The sequence below is a fragment of the Rhododendron vialii genome, chromosome 10a (assembly GCF_030253575.1).
Source record: "Rhododendron vialii isolate Sample 1 chromosome 10a, ASM3025357v1".
NCBI lineage: Eukaryota > Viridiplantae > Streptophyta > Magnoliopsida > Ericales > Ericaceae > Rhododendron > Rhododendron vialii.
In genome coordinates this window covers 33,912,826-33,935,000 of record NC_080566.1, presented here as the reverse complement: position 1 = coordinate 33,935,000, position 22,175 = coordinate 33,912,826, and the positions used below count along the sequence as shown (strand labels likewise).

The 22,175-nt window shown below is 36.2% G+C and overlaps 2 protein-coding genes across 2 annotated transcripts; one reads left to right on the top strand and one right to left on the bottom strand.

Annotated features, from left to right (window-relative positions):
- Positions 1-4,643: 4,643 nt before the first annotated feature.
- Positions 4,644-10,685, top strand: LOC131302384 (GABA transporter 1-like). The gene is made up of 7 exons (XM_058328962.1): positions 4,644-5,110; positions 5,563-5,793; positions 7,846-7,943; positions 8,094-8,280; positions 8,683-8,813; positions 9,060-9,293; positions 10,100-10,685. The coding sequence occupies exons 1-7, from the start codon at positions 4,996-4,998 to the stop codon at positions 10,478-10,480; spliced, it is 1,377 nt and encodes a 458-aa protein (XP_058184945.1). The 5' UTR covers positions 4,644-4,995; the 3' UTR covers positions 10,481-10,685.
- A 9,284-nt stretch (positions 10,686-19,969) lies between these two features.
- LOC131302383 (kirola-like) lies at positions 19,970-21,201 on the bottom strand. The gene is made up of 2 exons (XM_058328961.1): positions 20,927-21,201; positions 19,970-20,494 (listed from the first exon to the last, which is right to left on the bottom strand). The coding sequence occupies exons 1-2, from the start codon at positions 21,111-21,113 to the stop codon at positions 20,229-20,231; spliced, it is 453 nt and encodes a 150-aa protein (XP_058184944.1). The 5' UTR covers positions 21,114-21,201; the 3' UTR covers positions 19,970-20,228.
- Between the last annotated feature and the right edge of the window lie 974 nt (positions 21,202-22,175).

Sequence of the window (22,175 nt, the reverse complement as noted above, 5' to 3'; positions counted from 1 at the left end):
CAAATATTTTATCAGATTCAAAACACATTTTTACCGTATTCCAAAAAACCAATAAGGCAATAAATAAAATGCAAAAAGTAAAAAATTAAGGCTCCCAATTCCCAAACACCCACAGTCCAAGGATCCCCGTGAGCTGGATTAAAAATAAACAAGTACTGTTTGACCAAATCGCACGCTTCTTTGGGTGTGAATTTGGAGTTTGGTGTCCCTAGCTAGTCTATTTACAGATAGGGATACACGAGTTCGGTGAACTGTCCAACCTAGTCCAATTTTATAAGGATTTACTAAAATATATGGATTTTAATTAAGAAATTAATCTTCTAAGCTCTGTCCGATTGGCTCGCCCCGCACATGGCTTTGTTTATATTTTCTTTATTATAGTAGTAGTAAAGAAATGCGCTACGAAGTAGATCACATAATTAAATTGATTGGCATTACGCAATCTATTAAGTTTAATAATCCCATTCCGACGCAATTTTTAAAAACATTGCGCTTCAGACCAAATTATCAATAACTATTTGATTTATTTTTTTGAGAAAAAGTAAATTATGTTTCCTATCAACAGCATCAAAGGCGCATTTTAATAAAGTATGAGAATGGACCTAAATTATTATTATTTTTTAATGGGCTGCAGCTGGCCCATAATCGAAACTTGGTTGGCATTGAAGTGGAGACGGACGCAAGAGAAGTACTGATTTCAATTAATTAAGTCCGCGAATAGAAAACGTACGTGCTCTTTTCATGTACTCCTACAATTTAATTTACAAGTCAAAATGGCTGGGAAAGGCACATTCACTTTGAATTAAGATGTCACATGTGAACATCTAGGAGATCATCAAGAGATCATCAAGAAACAAAAAAACAAAAACAAAAAAAATCTAGGACAAAGATCTGGTTTGAGCAGCGATGGACTACTTTTCGCCCAGCCAAGGTAAAAAGTAGTCTGATCAGCTAGCCGAGAATGTTCATACATTGGTTGATGGATTTGGGTTGGAGTTGGGGTAAGAATAATACATATAAGTTTGACGTGTAGCACAAAATTTTTGTTACCTATACTTATCCAAAAAATAAATATTTCTTTCCTCTGTCCCAAAAAAAATTGTTCGGTCCGCAAAATGAAAATTTGAAAAAATATAACAATTTTGTCGAACAAAATTCGAAATTTTGCCTCTAATAAATACTCAATCAACGAGTTCCTTTAATTTGTCAAGAAAAAAGTTTAAATTTTCTTGATATGAATGTAGTAGTATTTGTTAAGTTATCATACCGAACAATAATTTTGGAACGGAGTGAGTATTTATCATATTAGGATATCTTCGTCGTTATTTCATCAATATGTCCAAGAAACAGTATTAATTTGGCTTAAAATGTCAACCTTCAGTAGCTAATTGACCCCACATAAAGGACGTCGAACTTGAATCTTATTCTGTCGTTATTGTTCCTGGAATCTCTCTGTATTACTTTTTCTTCTTTTTTTTTTTTTGGTGAAAAGGGAAATTAACTAGCATGAATCGAAAATACGATCATACACGAGTTTGAGGTATGAAACCTTTTGGGCATCCGCCCTAAATTGAATAGACAAAGAACTAGGCATATTAACTAAATCGTGAAAATCACTATAAAAAAAAAAAAAAACTACGGTGACAATATAGTTGTCACTGATTTCTCAATCTTTTGACAATACAAAGTGGAAATGGGAGCATGTAATTGAAGACAGTTGCAATAGCCCATATCTTTTTCAAACCTCTCGGCGGCATTATCTCGATTGCGGTTAGTGAGTTTTATTTTATTTTTATAATTCGGTTGTGTCTTCTCTCTTCCTCTTTGCAAGTTATAGTGGCTTCTTTCAACGTGGATCCTTCATCTACTTTTGTCAAAGGCTCTTGTGGAGGTGTTTGGTTACAAATTGTGGTTGGTGTTCTAATACAAACTTGTTGGGCCACGGGATAGTATCGGTTATCTTTTTATTTGCTTTGGGTTGAAATCTTAATGTTGAAGCCTTTGTTGAACTCATGTATTTCTTTCTGTTTTTTTATATATATAAATGATGTTCTTATTTTGCCAAACAAAAAAAAAAAAGTGTGTAGCTAAAGAGTATTTAATGACAATTTTCACCTATATATAGTGTAGCTAAAAAGTGTGATGCTGTCACTATAGGTGAAAAGCTATTTCTAAATACTCTAACTTTTAACTACACATTTTAAGTGACATCTTTTCGGAATATCAAACTAGCCAAGTGGTTTGCAAAAGCATTTCCTCTGCGATGACCATATTTCACTTTCAAAACTTCCAACCTCTGCAGAGGGTACGTGCAATTATACTATACTGTGCGGTTGTGTTCTATTTTCTTAAGCCAATACAAGAAACAATCAAGAAACAAAGAGAACAACATATATAACCATAAGATCAACCCAAAATGTTTTGGGGTCTTATATGAGAGAATAAATTCTCTCCGTCAAGGGAGGAAAAATGGGCTTTTCCTCCAAAACAATACCCTTCTGCCACGTTAGCCTATGGTACAAAACCAAAGCATACGGTACAAAACCAAGGGGAAAATCACGTACTGTGCTGTGCTTGGACTCTACTTGATCGAGTACTTGGGTTAAAATTAAACCAACTCTTCCTCCACGTCATAAAACAGTACAACTGTACAAAACCCTTTTTTTAATACATGGTTATAGGTGTGAATATCCTGATCAATTTACGTGCACCTCTATCATTTCCCTTTTACAGTAGGTTAGGAACATTTTGAGCCGAAATTGCTATTGATCAACCGTACACTTTTTCAACTTTACCTACTTTAACCCCACACATTAATATATACTATCTATTTTACCTACTCTTTATTATTATAATTTTAATTTTTTAGACTGTTTATATATTAAAAAATATAATTAAAAATAAAGTGCTCCAATTTTTAATCCATTTGAATTGGTGGAAAGATCTTATTTTTTGATCATTTTATCATAAAAGGGTCATGACATTTTATCATAAAAGGTTCTTAATAAAAAGCAATTACATAATTATGAAAGCTTATAACTCTTTAGGATAAAATGAGCATAAAAATAAAAACTTTTCACCGATTCAAACAGATTGAAAATTAGAGCACTTTGTTTTTAATCATATTTTTTAATATATAAACGGTCTAAAAAAATTAACATTATAATAATATAGAGTAGGTAAAATAGAGAGTATTAGTGTGGGGTTAAAGTAGGTAAAGTTAAAAAAGTGTACTGTTGATCACTAGCAATTTTGGCTCAAAATATTGCTAACCTGCTGTGAGTCTTGCTATTCGCAAGAACCATGCAAGGAAAAATGTGTTTGGACTCATTTCGGGTTCCGTAAAAATCTAAAAAAATATTTATAAATTTTTAAATATTATTTTATGGAACCCTATAAAAAATCAGCTTTAATGGGCATCGGTAAGTATTACTTTTGGATTCATAGGGGCGAACTGAGCAGTTTCGCCCAACGAATCCAAAGGTAATACTAATCGATGTCTGTTGAAGTTGATTTTTTACAGGGTCCCATAAAATAATATTTAAATTTTATGGATATTTTTTTAAATTTTTGTGGGACCCGAAATGTGCTCAAACGCATTTTTCCTTGCGTGGTTCTCTAAAAATCTTCCTTGCGATTAGAATTTCTGCATGCTGTAAGAGGGAAATGATAGAAGTGTACGTAAATTGATCCGGACATTCACATCTGTGACCACGTAAAAAAAAAAAAGATTTTGTACAGTTGTACTGTTTTATGACGTGGATGAGGAGTTGGTTAAATTTTAACCTAAGTTAGAGTACAAGCACAACACAGCACGTGATTTTTTCCTTGGTTTTGTACCATTGATTGACGTGACAGAAAGGTATTGGTTTGGAGGAAAAGTTCATTTTTCCTCCTCCGTTGGCGGAGAGAATTTATTCTCCTTACATGGTGATTAAAGCAAGCACTTATGGCTTTCATATCTTATGTTCTGGTAGCCTGAAAAAGACTGAAAAAAGATGCACATGGAATTTCCCTTTAGAATAAGCCGGAAAAGTTGAAAATGCCAAGCGATTCAGTCAATGCCAGCCACGGTTCACCTAGTATATATTCCATCCGTCCCATTTTTATTGTTAATTTTCGTTTTTCGTGCTGTTCTTTCAACGCTTATATCTCCTAATTTATAATGTTTTTCATAATTTTGAAAATTTTGTATTATAAATCTAATCGAGAACTATCAAACAAGATTCATATTGCATATTTTTGAAGATTCATATTGAAAGATATAAGCGTTGAAAGAACAACACGAAAAACGAAAATGAACAATAAAAATAGGGCGGAGAGAGTATATATATATATAGCAATCTTCTCCATGACCAGCCCATAACTATACTAATTAAATATAAAGATTCAAACGATATACAATTTTTTATTCCTCACTCTATTCTCTTTCAGGAATAGGATCCTCTCCGGTTTTCTTAAGAGACTGGACGGTTCTGTCCAGGTCAATTCCGACTTTTTTTCTGGTCCGTTTTGATGATTGAGATCATTAATATTTCAAACCTCGTCGAGAGATATTAGGCACGTCAAAATTCATATTAATCGAATGTCCTTCACCGAGTTTTGGAAGCAAATTTATCTTGCTGCAAATAGTTTTTTTTTTTTTTTTTTACATGTTGCAATATTTTTTAAACCCACTATTCTTGTGAGAAATGTGTTTCTAAAGTATATAATCAGAATTAACATGGATTTGACTTGCCAGATTTTCTCGATGAGGTCTAAATTATCAATGATTCTGATCATCAATACAGACCCGAGAAGAGCCCGAAAACGGCCCGGACCGGACTGTCCAGTCTCTCAAGGGACCGGAGAAAATCTTGTTCCTTTTGAGTGGAATAGTTGTCTGAGTGAGTAGCTATCTAGGTGAGGCCTGAAGTTGAAATATATGACAAGCTTGACTCGATTTTTGTTGACAAACGTGACTATAGAGAGAGAGAGAGAGAGAGAGAGAGAGAGATGGCTACTATTGCTCCAAACTCCGGTGAGACACCAACAATGGCTAAGGAAAACAGCATAGACGACCCACAAAAAGAACCGGATGCTGGAGCTCTTTTTGTACTTAAATCCCGAGGTTAGATCTTACTCCTATCTATATCTGTCTCTAAGAATTGGATTGTCTAACAGTCCAAGTTTTGAACGGGAGGAAATAGTGTAAATTTGGACCGTCTATATTGGAATCAATTGTTCGTATTTGCTTAGATAGTCTAAAATTTGGATTGGAGAGGATCCTATCGCTTTTTCCATTAATATATAAGGTTACCCTATTTCAGTAGCATATTAATCATCTAATAGGCCTGATACATATTGGTAGATATACATATAGTTGTAATTTTTCTGTCATTTCTCCTCTTTAATTTGAACTTTTGTGCCATTTTCAGATTAATCTTTTGTCTAGCGAGTAGGATTTTTTTCCCTTTTGGGTGTGCGCTCAGATAAAGTTAATTTTTGCCCAGCTAGGCAAAAATTGTGACTTTAAACATTGTCTGAAAACGATTTGCGTTTGTAATGGTGGTGGCTGTGTAGGGTCATGGTTGCACTGCGGATACCATTTGACGTCGGCGATAGTGGCCCCGGCGCTGCTTAGTCTTCCCTTTGCGATGGCGATGTTGGGTTGGGTTGGAGGAGTCATGTGCCTAACCCTGGCCGGTTTGATCACCTTCTACTCCTATAACCTCCTCTCCCTCGTTTTGGAACACCACGCTCAGCTTGGCAAGCGTCAGCTCCGGTTTCGGGACATGGCCCATGATATTTTAGGTACGGTTTTTCTTTTTGCCTCCTCTCTCTCGTTTTTGGAACACCACGCTCAGCTTGGCAAGCGTCACCTCCGTTTTCGGGACATGGCCGGGCCGATGATATTTTTGAGCAAGTGCAACAAAGTGCCAGTTTTCTTTTGTACTTTATATGGACAAGCTCTGGCCCAAGACCAACCAAGTTGAAGAAAACCACAAAGCTACAAAAACATATAAATCCATCCACACATATAAATGCTTTTATGTTCCATACGGATATCTCCCGTTCACACTTGGTGGCTATCTGCAATAAAAAAAAAATTAATGGAAAATTTGCGTAATTTAAACATTGTATATATATCGAGATATATATAGTTTTTAGGGCTGCTATACGCTACGGGAATATTTCACCGATTTTTTGTGTGGATATCGCCATAGTTTTTGAATCTCCAATGTATGTATGTATGGATAAATTTTGGGGCAAATTTTCGTACTCGTCCTTGTAGTTTTACGGTTGTCTCACTTTCGTCTCTCTAGTTTCAAAGTGCTTTAATTTCGTCACTGTAGTTTGTTTTACGTTCCAAATTGATAAAATCGTTAACACCGTTAACGAAACTAACGGAAAAAAAAAGTGTTCCAATTTTCAATCTGTTTGAACCGGTGCGAAAATCTTATTTTTTTGATCATTTTATCCTAAATGGTCGTAATGAATTTTTGGCTCTAAGGCCTTTCAACGAGCACCCGAAGACTCCTTATTTAGTTTCAGGGCTTTCTTAGGGTGCTCATTGAAAGGTCTTAGAGCCAAAAATCCATTATGACCATTTAAGATAAAATGATCAGAAAAATAAGATATTTGCACCGGTTCAAACGGATTGAAAATTGGAGCACTTATTTTTTTTTTTCCGTTAGTTTCGTTAACGGTGTTAACGATTTTATCAATTTGGAACGTAAAACAAACTACAGGGACAAAATTAGAGCACTTTAAAACTAGAGGGACGAAACTGAGACAACCGTAAAACTACAGGGATGACTACGAAAATTTGCCCTAAATTTTGTGAAGACAACATAAAAAATGAAAAAAAAAATTGGTATATTCAATATTTTAGTACTTTTCACTATTCAAACATTTTTGTACAGAAGATATATAGTATTACTATATAGTATCATAGTTCACATTCAAATGAAGTCTTTTTAAATAATTCTTAGGTACAAGTAAGTATTTATTTACATCGTATTTTTTTTCTTAAAAGTGCACTGCCTTCCCTACTCGACAAAATTAAGTATTGTCCAAATTTTGTCCTTTTAGATGGGCTTGCTCATTTGAACTTGGCGCATAAGGCTTGGGCACTCAATTTACCACAGTGGTCGTTGACCACCATACCTTCTTTTCTTTTTTCAAAGCCATAACAGGTGATATTATAGCTAGATCCAAAAAACGATGCGGCAAGAGAAACTTCATCCCTAAACAAAGGATCAAGAAATCAAACAGGAGGGGACTCAGGCTAAAGACTACATCCAACTCTAACTAAACTCACCCTCCAAATAGACGAAACACTGCAGAAAACAACCAAAAATACCCACACAGGAGTAAGAGAAGCCTCACAAACGAGGAGATCCCACACAGAGGACACCAAAGAAAAAAACCAGAAAAAGAGAAAAACCGGTAATAGAACGTGACGGAGTCTGTCATCCCGGAGTAGGTTTCATCTACCAACCTAGATCTTCCACTCCAATGGGGAGGACGCCTCTGACTACCACTATCTGCAAAGCACTACTTCCAACAGCCGTCAGGCTACATAGCAGAAGAGGCGGAGGAGGGGCGGCGGATGGTGGTTTGGGGTGGAGAAGGATGGGGTGAAAGGAAATGAGAGAAAACCTTTAAAATCTAGGATCAGGAGATGAAAAACCCAACAAGAGGGAGAAATCCCTCCCCTCTTGTAATCCATTGGCACGTCAAACCTTGGGGGGAGGGGAAGGAGGGAGATGTGGGCTGGCGGCTTCTTTAGGGTCGAGAGAGAGAGAATAATCAATCATTGACCACCATAACTAATGCAGCACAATGTTCTTAAATTCACAGGACCTGGATGGGGCCGCTATTTTGTGAATCCGCTTCAGCTGGGTATCTGTTATGGTGCAGTCATTGCCTGCATACTTCTAGGAGGACAGAGCCTAAAGGTAAGTCACAAGACCTCGTTTGATTCGAATACATCTCTAAAAGTCATAAACCAGTTTCCGTTTTCGCAGTTGTTTTGTGAATTCACGCGTAATCTTCTGCATCTTTATGCAATTTGATCTGAATTATCGGTTGTTTTCCTTCTATTGCAGTTCATTTACCTGCTGTCGGAACCAAATGGGACGATGGAGCTCTCCCGGTTTGTTGTCATTTTCGGAAGCCTAATACTTCTCTTGGCACAAATGCCATCTTTCCACTCTCTCAGACACATCAACCTCGTTTCTCTATGCTTATGCCTTATCTACTGCGCTTGCACCACTGCTGGTGCTATATACATTGGTAACAACTCATCGCTATAATAAAAGTCGATCGCATATGTGTCCATCTATAATCGATTCACAGACTGGTTCACAACCAATTTAGCGCCTCAAATGTATATTTTTTTCGACATTAACCATTTTTTGAAAATTCATGAACGGTACCCCTGATTTCCATTAGGTTTCGTTCGATACTCTGATACCGTTACTCTAGAACCATTATCTATCCTAATATCGCTATCTAAAACGTCTCCCACACGTAATGAATGATCATTGCATCTCTTCTGAATCCATACATTCAAGTTTTTCTGATTGCACCTGGTTCCCCATAATTGTTCATTGCACCTCAATGCCTTCAAGATTTGCTGATTTTGCATCCTTCAAATCTACAAAACTTAATACCTTACTGAAATTAATGTTGCAGGAGAATCAAAAAAAGCGCCGGCCAAGGACTATGCCGTAACTACAACTGGTGTTAATCGTCTTTTCGGAGTTTTTAATGCTATTTCGATCATCGCCACCACATATGGCAACGGAATTATCCCTGAAATACAGGTTTGATATCCAAAAGATTGTTTGACAGTGGAGTTCTGTAATTTCTCATTATCGACAGTGGATTGATCTCTTTCCTTCCCCCGTTGATTAGACACAACCTGTGGATCGAACCACGTATCTCTTGCCTTGTTTGTTTTTGATTGGTTTTGTTCGTCTTTAATCTTTGCGTCAAAGATCGACCAAGTTGTGCATTTTGCACAAGCACAACACAAATTTTTGATAACTTTTTTTGTTTTGTTTTTGCAGGCTACTATAGTGGCACCGACAAAGGGGAAAATGTTCAAAGGACTTCTGGTGTGTTACACGGTCGTGATCTTGACTTTTTTTAGCGTCGGGATATCTGGGTACTGGGCGTTTGGTAATCAGAGCCAGGGATCAATTCTTCAGAATTTCATGGTTAATGGGAAGCCTCTGGTGAATAAGTGGTTCCTTTTGATGACCAATGTCTTCACTTTTGTGCAAGTTATTGCTGTTGTTCTGGTAAGTCTTCTACTTCATAACTTGAAAAAAAAAAAACCAGCTCATTTGGTGGTGTGTCCTTGTTGAATGCCCCCTAGGATTGTAAAAATTGGTGAAAAAGAAAGAAAGAATTGAGAACCAAAATCACTTGTTTGGATAGCTAAAATACGTTTGGTTCTATTGGTCCAATCCGCTTTTCTTTCTCCTAAATCTCATATGGTGTTTCGCGAGAAACCACACTTTCTTTCTTTCTTCTCCGCCCCTCTCTGAATCCAAATTGGGCGACGCACCAGGTGCTCAATGCCTACTCCTTTTGTACCCACGTTACCATGAATTTTTACCGGTAAAATACTATCTTGAAGTTCTAGTGTCTTACAATTTTCATATGATTCGATGACTAAAAAGATTTGCGAACATGAGTCGAGGCCCTACCCTTTTCGAGGCCAAAGACCGAAAGGGATTATTTGTGTTTCGCTGAACAGATTTTTTAGTGAGTTAACGTCAGCAAATTGAACCGGAGTTCAGAATTGGGATTAGAAGATGGCCTTATGCTTCGGCCGGCCTACAGTAGTACAAAGAAAACCCGGTAAAATGGATTTGATTCCTAGAACTCACCATTGTTGGGCCCAGACCCAACAACCATTTAAACAAGTATTATTCATCAGGTACCAATTTGACACAATTAGAACAGGGCAAATAGAAAATGCGTACCAGGTCTGACCATTTGCATGATTGACCAAATTTTCCATAATATCTTCACCTCCATGACGTATCAATCACAAATCTTCACCCTGAGATTATTAACTAATCGAGCAATGGAAACGCAGACTTACCTGCAACCGACGAACGTGGTGCTGGAGCGCAAGTTCGCCGATCCCAAGATGGACGAGTTCTCGATCCGCAACGTCGTGCCACGGCTCATTTTCCGGTCGCTGTCGATAGTGATCGCCACGCTCTTGGCTGCAATGCTGCCTTTCTTCGGAGACATCATGGCGCTGTTCGGAGCTTTTGGGTGCATCCCTTTGGACTTCATTCTGCCCATGGTTTTCTACAACTTGACCTTCAAGCCTTCCAAGAAGAGCATTGTGTTCTGGGGAAACGCGTCGATCGCGGTTATCTCGACGGTGTTGTCACTGGTCGGAGCTGTGGCATCGGTTAGGCAAATTGTTCTGGATGCAAAGACTTATCGGTTGTTTGCTAATATGTAATTGTAAAGATCAAGAAAATAAATTAATGGGGGTATGGATTGCTTAAATGGTCAAGGTTAGAATGTGATTTAAGGCAGTATGGCCAATATTAAAGAGGCCCCTTTCTGTTCACAAGGATCCCCCATTTATTATAGACCAGTGTCATAGAGCATGTACACTAGTAAATTTTGCTACCATGACCTAAGAACTATTCATCATCTATACATTTAATATCCCATCCGTTACAAAATGAGTGACCTTTTTGGGACTCCGTGTTATTTAAAATGCTTATATCTTTCAATTTATGAAGTTTTATATGATTTTGAAAACATTGTTTAATAGAACTAATTAAAATTTATCAAACAAGATTCATATTATATATTTTTTAATATTCATATTGGAAGATATAAGCAATTGAAAAAGACACGCTTTTCCAAAAAAGGTCACTCATTTTACAATGGAGGAAGGATTATTTTCTCTCTCCTCTAGCCCCTCTCTCTATCCTGCAATAAGAAGAAGAATAGTGAAAAGAGAAGAAGAAGAAAAAGTATTATTTTAATAGAGAATATGTAAAATAGATAGTATTAGTGTAGTATTGAAAGAGATATAGATAGCTAAAAGGAACAATATGCATTGTTAACTGACAATTTTGGCCCAATTTTGGCCTAATCTGGTGTACTTGCTCTAAAAGTTTAGAAAATATGTGCGCGAATCAAATGTACACCACATTTTATGAGACCCAATTAAGGGTCCCACACAAATGATCAGAGTAGTTTTATTTGTTTAAAATAATTTTTTAAGCATAAAAAAATTATTTCCGTCTGATATTAATACTTGATTGATTCTACGCCCAATTTACTAATAGAAAATTGGATGTAGAATCGATCAAGCTTTTTTAGGAATTCCAACTTATTAGGGGAACATTGATATTGTACTTGTCATATTTTTGCTTTTATCTTTTTATCCTTCAAAACATCATCAGTGCATGTGTACTTACATTCAAAAAGTAGGGATAAAAGAGTAAATTTTTCGCTTTTTGCCAATTACTATTCAACTGGGACAGTTTTTTTAGAACACTATAAATGGCTAAGAGTGACCAAAATTTTGGAACAGAGAGAGTATATTTATAATTTTTTGATTCCTTATGGAGATGAAAAACAAGGTGTAAAAATTTGATCCAAATCTAATAAAAAAATAAAAATTAAGAGAAGACAACAAAAAATCCGTGCTAAAAAACCTTTGGATAGTTAAGCCAAACTCCCCCTTATCAGCCTTTTTGTGTCGTTAGTGTAAAATTATTGATACGTTATTGATTCTGCTTTGTTGTTTTCAAGGACTATATTCATATTACTACAGAAAAAAACGTGACAATGGATTCTCTTATTCCTGTATGATTATCACTGGACATGAGTGAGTAGACAACCCGGCCGAGTCGTTTCAAAGTATTTTAAATAGCTCAAATTTTCAAGAGACGGACGGTTATAATCGCACAATACACTCCTGTGCCCCTACAGTACAGGATCCTCACGTCCAAATAAATAAGCTTTGTTGTTTTCTGCCAATGTATAGATTTAAATTGGAAACATTTGTTAAATAAGAAGCAAATTGGGGTAACTTTGCTTTTGTTTAATTTATTTGAGCAAAGAGTGGAGCTTAATTTCTAGATAATTTTGTTAGATTGTTACGACAAATTAGAAAAAGAAGTAAATTATTCCACTATATTAGTATTATTGATGATGGAGGTCCCATCGTATGAATTAATAGTAATTGTCTGTGCCTTTCGCAATGCTTTCTAAACATAGTCTAAATGAAGTATTAAATTTTACTTTTTTGAATTTTTTTTGGATACAACAGTTGTTTTTAACACAATCTCATATGAGATGAGTATCAGATATGCATATGGCCCCACCTCACGCGAGAGGAGCGTTAGAAATAACCGTGAATCAGGAATTTTTCCTTTCTCCCAACAAAATCTACTTCTCAAAAATTTCATTTTAAGAATAAGTTTCAAACATGGTCCATCTAACGAAGTTCATAAAATAGTCTAACACAACAAATGTTACCAAATCTATGTAATTCAAATTAGTTGCATTCAGGGATAACATTAGAGATGTTAAGAATGTATAATTGATCATACGAGATTTTAGCACTCTGCATTTGAAAGCATCGTCACTGCCTCCAACTATTTTAGCACTCGGCATTTGCCATCAAGCTGAAACAAATAGCCAGGTCATAAGTCACATACACCCAAAATAGAATAACTCAAAATACAAAAAAATGTACAAAAATAATGGCGTTCTTCACTTTCACAACATAGGCTTTTATTATCAGTGTTAGTGGAAAAAAAAAAAGAAGAAGCTACAGTTGTAGCTAGGGGTGCAAACGATCCGAGCCGCTCGCGAGCGGCTCGATAACGGCTCGGCTCGGCTCGGTTCGAGACACAAACGAACGAGCTCGAGCTAAAATGTTGGGCTCGTTTCATAAACGAGCCGAGCTCGAGCTCGTCGAAACTCGGCACGAATTGGCTCGCGAGCCCAACTATATTATATATATATATACATATATATATATATATACATATACATATACATATATATATATATATATATATATATATATTTATTTATTTATTTGTTTCATAAACGAGCTGAGCGAGCCGAGCTCGAGCCAACTAAATTTTTGACGAGCCGAGCTCGAACACTCTAAAACTCAGCTCGGCTCGGCTCGTTTTGCAGCCCTAGTTGTAGCCTCAAATCAAAGGCCCATGCCCATGATTCTTTTGAGGATCAAAATGCAACATCAGCACCAAACTCCCATAATATAAGCTTACTTGAATCTAGTGGTTGCTAAAATACACCTAGATGGAAATGAGAAGATTTGAAGGATTCAAACAAAGTAAACTTGTTCACTTTTCGGAAAGAAGCTTAGTGAAACTATATTGTTTTCATCGTTTGTGCATTTCATCAAACACTTTATGACTCAGCGAAAATATAATATTTTCATCGTTTGTGCATCTCATCGAACACTTATGAATACATCAGTATTAAATATTAAAGATAACAAATGGTATATGTCCAATTGAAGTTACCTTGTTATGATTCCATTGAAGCAATCTATTGGTGCTAATCTTCCTCAACTCCATTGCATTTTCAAACCAATCCTGTATAAGTAAACATAAATAGCAGTAAATCATTTGAAAAGTACTTACCTACAAAAATAGATAAATTTATTTTAAACAACATATTCATATACTACCAAGCCTGATAATCGATTTATTGAACTGCTAGAACTAACACTTTAATACACCAATCAAAAGGACGAAACTAAAGATTTTTTTCCTTTTGTTATTGGCTGTACACAGGCTTGGTATTTTTTCTCTTTTGTTATTTTTGGTTTTCAGAAAACTTTGTAGTACGAAAAACTTCAACAAATAGGAAAACTCGAATGCTCAATTTCGGAAAACCCTAGTATTCTAGTCATCTAATCACACAGAAACACACAGAGAGCGGGTGATCGTAGTGCATGAATTGAAGCTATAAACACACAGAAATAAAACCCTCAAATGTTACGCTTTGAGCCGAGGGTGGGGGGATTCTTAACTGAGAGAGAGAACAAAATGGATTTCGTGGAGCCTAACAATGAGTTTGTACTCTAGAATTCTTGAAAAAGGCACAAGGTTATCATATAATCAGAAAACTTTTAACAATTTTCCAATTTCGGAAAACCCTAGAATCGAGGGTGGGGAGATTCCGTAACGCCCCAGATTTTGGGAATGTTAAATAGACAATTTCATTTAAAAACTAAATAGAGTCTGGCTCAATATTACATCATAACCCTTCACAAAAGTACATTTATTCAAATAAGGGTGGGAACTACGGTTCCTATCTACTGCTCCGCCCCTTCTTCCATTCTGGCCAGCTCCTCTGCTCCAAAAGCTTCCAAGGTGTAGAGTTCACCTTGTTCGTCTATAAGATCTGACACATTATACCAGTGTCGCTACCAATATAATATGTCAGGGTCACCAAAAGGTAACACCGTGAGCTACAAAATCTCAATAGAGTAACCTATACCCACTAATCCCTAACTTACGAACAAACAATCATAAATTCAATGATTTCCACATAGTTCATACATATTTGACAAAATAATTAATAATGACACATCCATATTCATTATCCAAACTAACGTTGGTGTCCATGATTTTCTGAGTTTCTCCTACGCGACTCATCATAGACCGTGTCACCATTTTCCACATTTCATAACCATATCAACATTTCCAAAATCGTTTTAACACACCCAACCTTGGTTCCGCCGTTCCGGTCTCCCGAGTATCCTCACAATGGTTCCGCCGCATCGGGTTTCCATTAGCACACTTTGCATTGGCTCCTCTCTGCGGATAACCAAGCCACACACCCAACCTCGGTTCTGCCGTTCCGGTCTCTCGAGTATTCTCACAATAGTTCCGCCGCTCCGGGTCCCATTGGCACACAAAACACACACCACACAATGGGCTACCACGTCCGCCCACATTGCGGTTTCCAAAACATTTCACCTTTCCAAAATACGCCTTTTCATTAACCACACCCTAGGTGTCATATTTCTAACTTTCTCAATTTTCGTGTCACGTTTTCATGCATAGACTCCGTGGTAGGACTTTTCACATACGTAATCATAAATCATTCATTGTACTTTTGAAACTAAACTAGCAAGATCATTCAACTCTATATTACTTAAGCATGCTCAAATCACAACTTAAAGCATAACGCCACATGTACGGACGCCTTTGGAGTGAAAATCACTTATGCTTTACAACAAGACAAGTAATACAAACAATTCATAATACATGCTCATAACCATCTAAAGATCAAAATACGAATACTTCTATCAACGATAAAATCATATCTTTTGAAAAACCGTTATTTCTTTCTTTGTGGGAAATTCAAAACAACACATGTTTATTAGAGTAAAAGTCGATTATTCCAACATGTTCATACTTTCATTAGCGAAAATAAGTTATTAACTATCATGCATTTCAAACCTTATAAGGAATAGATAACCTTATATATGGAAAATCTACTTATACTTCTAACATACGATTCTACGTTATACGTTGAGTTTAGTGGACACAGGATTCTACCTTTCTTCTTGGCGGTAGTTGACGACTACGGAAAGTAAGTTGGTGTTTGGGCGGAGTAACTTCTTACGGTGAGCTTCCGGAACCTTCGATAGAGAAAGGTTTCTCTCGAAACTAGTTTGGGACTAAAACTACTCTACTTTATTGATCGAAAAGGTGGTTTGGGATGAGTTCTTTGAAGAACACAAGTAGAGCTTCAAGAACAAGGAAGAACTAAGCAAGAACACAAGCTTTCTTACAGAGAGAAGTTGGAGGATGAAGGCGTGAGTTGAATGGTGAGTTGGGGGGGGGGGGGGGGGGGGGGGGGGGGGGGGTATTTATAGCAAAAATTGGCTCCCTCTCCTCCCCCCTTGGCCGGCCTCCTCTCCATCCCATTACCCATTGGATTTTGCTCCAATGCCTTGTCATTTCAAGTATGCCATGCCTTGTCACTTCAATCCTAGGCCATAACTTAGGTAATTATGAAGGGTTCATGGCTTGTCTTGTCCTAGAAAGAGTTAACTTGTAAGGAAGAACAAAATCATGGGCTAGGTTTATGACTAAAGTAGCCTAGAATGGGTTGGCATGGTCATAAATAGCCTTAAGGTTATAAGGTAGCTTGTTGGAGTGGACAATACACAACCACACACACACACACTCTCCCTCCCTCTCTCTCTCTCTCTCTCTCTCTCTCTCTCTCCCTCTCGGTTTTTCTCTCTCTCTCTCTCTCTAGTCCAATGTGTATATATATATATATATATGTATATATAACTACATATATGGTTATATATGTACTTAAAGATTCTAGGAAAGTAACTTTGGTGGGCAATTTAGTTTTAGGCTTATTGATCTTAGGGTTGCATGCGCATGGCTATTATTGCTTCCTTTGGAAGCTAAATGATGACTACTTTTGGTATGACTTGTCTTGTCCAAGTATGATTTGTCTTGTCCAAGTCATACATTCATTGGCAAGTCAAAAGTCCATTAACCAAGGGATAATAATTCCCCTAGCATTTATTAACTAATGGTTAAAAAGGTAAATGATGGTAGGTATGGGCTTGAATGACCATTCATGGGGTATAATGATTACCCCTAAAGGTCTAAGGGTTCAATTAGGTTTGAGAGGGGTTTATAAGGTTCAAAGATGGTCAAAAGGTCCAATTAGGGTTAATAAAATATAACTAGGTGAATTGGTAGTCCGGCTCCTCCAACTAATCGGTTGGAAACTAATTTTACTAGCCATTTAGGGCTTTTAATCAAAAAATGAAATTTAAAGGACAAAAATCTAATTATGACGGATTATAGAAATTAAAAAGGGATATTAAAAGTAATATAAAGTAATTAAAAAGAAATTCCGATAAATAAATGAAATTTTTATTCATTAAAAATTCCGAGTCGTTTTAGATACTTAGAGATTTAGCTGGCTGAGTCGGATGCTGAGGAAGAGAGGAGAGAAGAAGAAACACGCTTGACAGACGTGGGTCTTGGAAATAGGTTGATTCATCAATGATTCAATCCAACAGCAGTAACTTATTGAAATTGCGATGGCTGAAGAGGTGAAATTTTAATCCGACGGCTGAAGAGGTACTCATGTCTGTATGGATAATAATATGATAGGGTGCCGCTATTCGCAGCCCTTTATTTTCTCCCGTAGCCCACTACATTTCGGTAAATGGTTGTTGAAAATCATAAATAGCATTTCGGTAAATTGCTGTTGAAAACAAGATTATATTTCGGTAACTACATGTCGAAAATATGTTCAACTTTCGGTAAACAACTGCCGAACATGCATTTTCGGTAAACATCTATTGAAAAAAATATTATATTTCGGTAATTTGATGCTGAAAATATATCTCAATTTCGGTAACTAACTGTCGAGTATAATTGAAAATTTTTAACGGGCTATGGGAGTAAATAGAGGGCTGCGAATAGCAGCGCCCATATGATAATGATTAAAAAACAAAACTAAAACTACAAAATAAATAAAGATAAAATTAAATGAAGACCCCCTTATCTATATCTGTTTTCCACCTACACCCCTAAGGTTTAAAATCTTCCACACTGACCCATCTATAAACGTTACCCAAATGGACCCCGTATGTTAAATGTCTGTTAGACAATATTGGATGTCTAGGGCAAATGTTATCATTTGTAGGTGAAAGTACACGGAGATTCTCTCAATTATTATTACTTTCACGGAGACCCCCGAATATTTAAAACTGTCAATACAGACCCTTTAAAGGGCCTCAACTATATGAAATAAAAAATTAGGTAACTATGTAAATGGAATGAGGGAAAATGACGATTCTATCCCTTAAAAAATTGCCCACATTGACCCCCTCATCTATAAAAAAATGTCCACGCTGACCCTTTCATCTTAACGGTCTTTTGATAGAAGGGTGCTGATTTGTTAATGGTTATAGTTGAAAGGGTCTGTATGGACATTTTTAAATGTTAAGGGGTCTTCGTGAGAAAAAGTGACAGTTGAAGGGGTTTCCATGTACAAACATGACTCTTTACTCCCCACTTCTCCTTATCCCAATCCTCTCTCTCTGGCTCTCTCTCACCCTCATCCGACAAACCACAAGATCTCTCTTCATCTTTGATTCGTCCATGGACGCTTTCAATTGGCGAAACCTAGGTTAACAACTAGGTTAAATAAATCTTTCAATTCTGGGATATTATTTTCTGCACATTTATGGAGGTATTCTTCCCTTTTGTAGGGAGTTTCTAAGGTACCACCCCTTGTTTGGGATACCATGTCTCCATGGACATTAACCATAAAAAGACATAATGTTAGCCATAAGAATATGTAATAAAAAATCATGAGTGTCGTAATACAATCAAACATGGTGTAACAAAGTAATACCATAAGGGCGTGTTTGATAGCAGATTTTATTTGGAGGGGATTGGTAATGAGGTAGGATTAGGATAGGGATTGGTAAAGAGATGGGATTGATAAGGAGATGGAATTGGTAATGAGTATGTTTGTTTTGCACCGGATTAAACGATAGGAGTATTATCTACCATGTTTGTTTTACATGGGATAGGATTGGATTAAAATGCCTATTTCCATTTTTACCCTTATGCAAAATAGTAAAAAAAATGAAGCAAAATTTAACTCTTCTATTTTTCCATTTGTGGCTGTTATATAACTATTACAAAAATAAAAAAATTACAAAATTTAACTCTTCTATTTTGCAATCACAGAAACGGAACAAAACCATGCACTAGCAATCAATAACTGGTATCCGAAGTATACAGAGGGATTTTGGTTTTCTTCATTTATATAGATAGATGAGGGTAATTGTGTCAATTTATGAAAAAAAGAGGGCATAAAAGTCTTGCAACACCAATCCCAGGGGAATGGGATTGGTAATAACACCCCCCTATTGGGTTGGGTAATCCGGCCAATGTGTGGGATTCACAATCCCATGGGACTCCTAATCCCACCCACCAAAATCAAGCCAAACAAGCAATTTCAAGTCCAAACCACTTTATTAGTCCAATCCCAAGTCCATAACTGGCTATCAAACATGCCCTAAAAGAACATGACATTTATAAAAAGAAGGCATTACAGTACCATAGTATAACATTCGCCAAGGACAATACACGAACATATGCCTTTAGAGCATCCATAGTGGAATAAGCAAAACAAAAAACTGTTAAAGTTAGCAATGTTGGATCAAAAAGTGCTCACATTGGAATTACCAAACCTAGCAACCTCTTAAAAAGTCATCAAATTTTGGCTTTTCAATAATCAAAACTAACAATATTTTGTCAATAACCAAATTTTATCTCTCAATTAAGTACACCAACATTACACAAAAACACACACACACTCTCCCTCAACAATGTTTTCAAAAAATAATTTTAAAAAACTGTAACTTTCAGATTTATTTTCTGTTTTTTTTTCAGAAACTTTTTTTTTTAACAAAAAACAATTTTTTCAAAAATTTTAGAAACTGTAAGTAAATAAAAAATTCCAAAACTCTTTTATAGAAAACTGTTTTATACACAAAATCTGTTTTTAAAAAACTGTATTTATAGTTTTTAAAATTTCAAATTATTTGTGTAAATACAATTCTTTCAAAATTTCTCAAAATTGTATTTATAGTTTTTAAGTGAACAAAGTGTGTCTTTTTTGAAAAACTGTTTGTAATATAAACAGTTTTTTTCCTTCAAAACCGCTTTTTTAAAAAATATGCATGAAATAAAGGAAAAAAGTTTGGAGTGCCCATTGATTTGATTATGGGCAAAAAATAACCAATGTGGGATTTGATATTGTTAACTTTAGCAACCTCTAAATGGATAATCAAAATCTGATGTGGCATGTTTTGATTATTTATATTTGCTTATTCCACTGCTGATGCTCTTATAATAATGCATAGAGGAAGGAACTCAACATTAGCTAGTAGATATTTTGCCATCAGTGCTAATTTGACATTCCTCACCACACTCTTACTATAACATACACAATCCATTATTAAGTGGTTACTTGGACCACCACAGAAGCACACAATGCCACACAAAGAAAACTAAGATCATGATCTATTTATGTATTTTTTTTAAATTTCTTTTTTTTACGGGAGTACTGTCCGAGGATCCCAACTGATCCCCGAACTAGATCATGACCTTCATCTATTATAGGTAGCATTACTTGAGATGGTGGGTCTCGATGTCTTTGGTGACCACAATACATAAGTCCATGAGTGTGGTGGGATCTTCAACATCTCCATTCAGCTTCTCATATTCAAGGGTCCATGTCACCAAATTGTTTTCCCCTTTTGTGTCCACATGAACAGTGAATATGAATGTCTTGCACAGCTGCAGGAGATCTCCTTCAACAACCTCGAATCTCACCAACTTCTTTTCCTCATCTATTGCCTCAATAACCTCCTTAGCAGTCTTCTCCTTCCCATCTGCCGCAGATACACACAAAAATGACAAAATCAAAACTTCTTAAGTCAAGCATGTGAACCCTTCTTCTTCTTCTTCTTCTTTTCTAGATCATGTGAGTTCATTTTGATATACTCCGTTTTTAACCCTTAGAAAATGCTGAGAGCAAAACATTTCTCCTTATAAGAAGATACATAAAAGAATACTAGCTACATATTATCTACACTTTGAACATCACAAACACATCTTAGTAATTTCTTAATTTGTACTTTCGAAACAATGAGATTATCATCACATTTGACACTTGATACACAGAGTTCACATATTTTCATAGCTTTTTCACACACTTACCCTCCCACTTTTCATTGATCTTAACATTTCATATGTCTAAATAGTCTTAAAGGTAAATTAGCATATGGTAAAGTCACATATAAAGATATATTTTATTTTCATACCATGAGTATAATTCCAGAAGATGACAGAGCCAACTGTCCCCCAGTCACCTTCATGCAAATCAACATTCTGAATGTTACCAGGCAACATCGTTGATATATGATGCGGTCTGTATCGAAAGATCTCATGGAACACATCTCCATCCGACTTGATCTCTACATCCCTTACCATCTTCCCACTCAGACTCATCTCTTTATTAAAATACTTGGAGCAACACCCAGAAACCCCGAAAGTATATTTTGCATACACCCAACAGATAATGTTGGAAAGGCTCCAAGTGATGAAGAAAAACCTTTGGCCTTGATGCCTTTATATAGTGGAGAGTTCTGAGTTGGTTAAAAAATTTATTACCCAGCAGACTGCATGCACTTGCCAAACCAAAAAAAAAAAAATTATTTAGCCACAATGATAGAATAGTGTTCACCTAATACACAATTAGCCGCCACTCATATTCGTTTCTTTCTTTCATTTTTTTTCACACTTTGTTATGGCCTAAATTAGCCTCCATCTAATGGGAATGGGAACGAGAATCACAAGCCCCCACTGAACCAGGTCCAATAGAGTGTTATATTGTATCTCCACATTAAAAAAAATTTGTGCGTACTTTGCATAATTGCATGTAGCTATCAAGGTTTGAACTCAATACCTTTGCAGATCAAAAAAAAAAAAAAAAAACTCAATACCTTCATAAGAGAAGCTGCTGAGCTCTCAAGTAATTTTGAAAAAGAGCCTTCGTTTTGATATCGCTCAAAAAAAGCTTCGTTTTGATAAGTTCAGAACATTTTCTTCGTTATTTAGTTGAGAATAGCGATAAATTCTTGATCGAACAATTACAAGATACTGTACAATACAGATTAGAGATCTTTTATTTCAACAAAACTAACCGTTGGACTTGTCCCACATCGCTCATTTAAGCCACCCACGTTTAGTTAATATATTTTAGAGACTATTCCATCTATTGCTAATTGATTTTAGGTTGAAACACTTCAAGAAATCTAATATGGTTTTAGGCTGGTTTGTCACCTCCACGTGTATCTGGACTGCACGTGAGGGAGAATGTTAGACGGAGGCGGGGGAGCTGTTGTCCCTTTGAGGGGCAGTAGCTTGCTGTCCCAGATGAGCGGGGTTCGGTCTGGCTCGATCTGATCGGAACACATATAACTTGTCAATAATGCATTCCAGTGGATTTGATATAATAATGTTTCGGATCCATTCTTTCCAATATAAAAATGTTCTAATAAGGTACTTAAT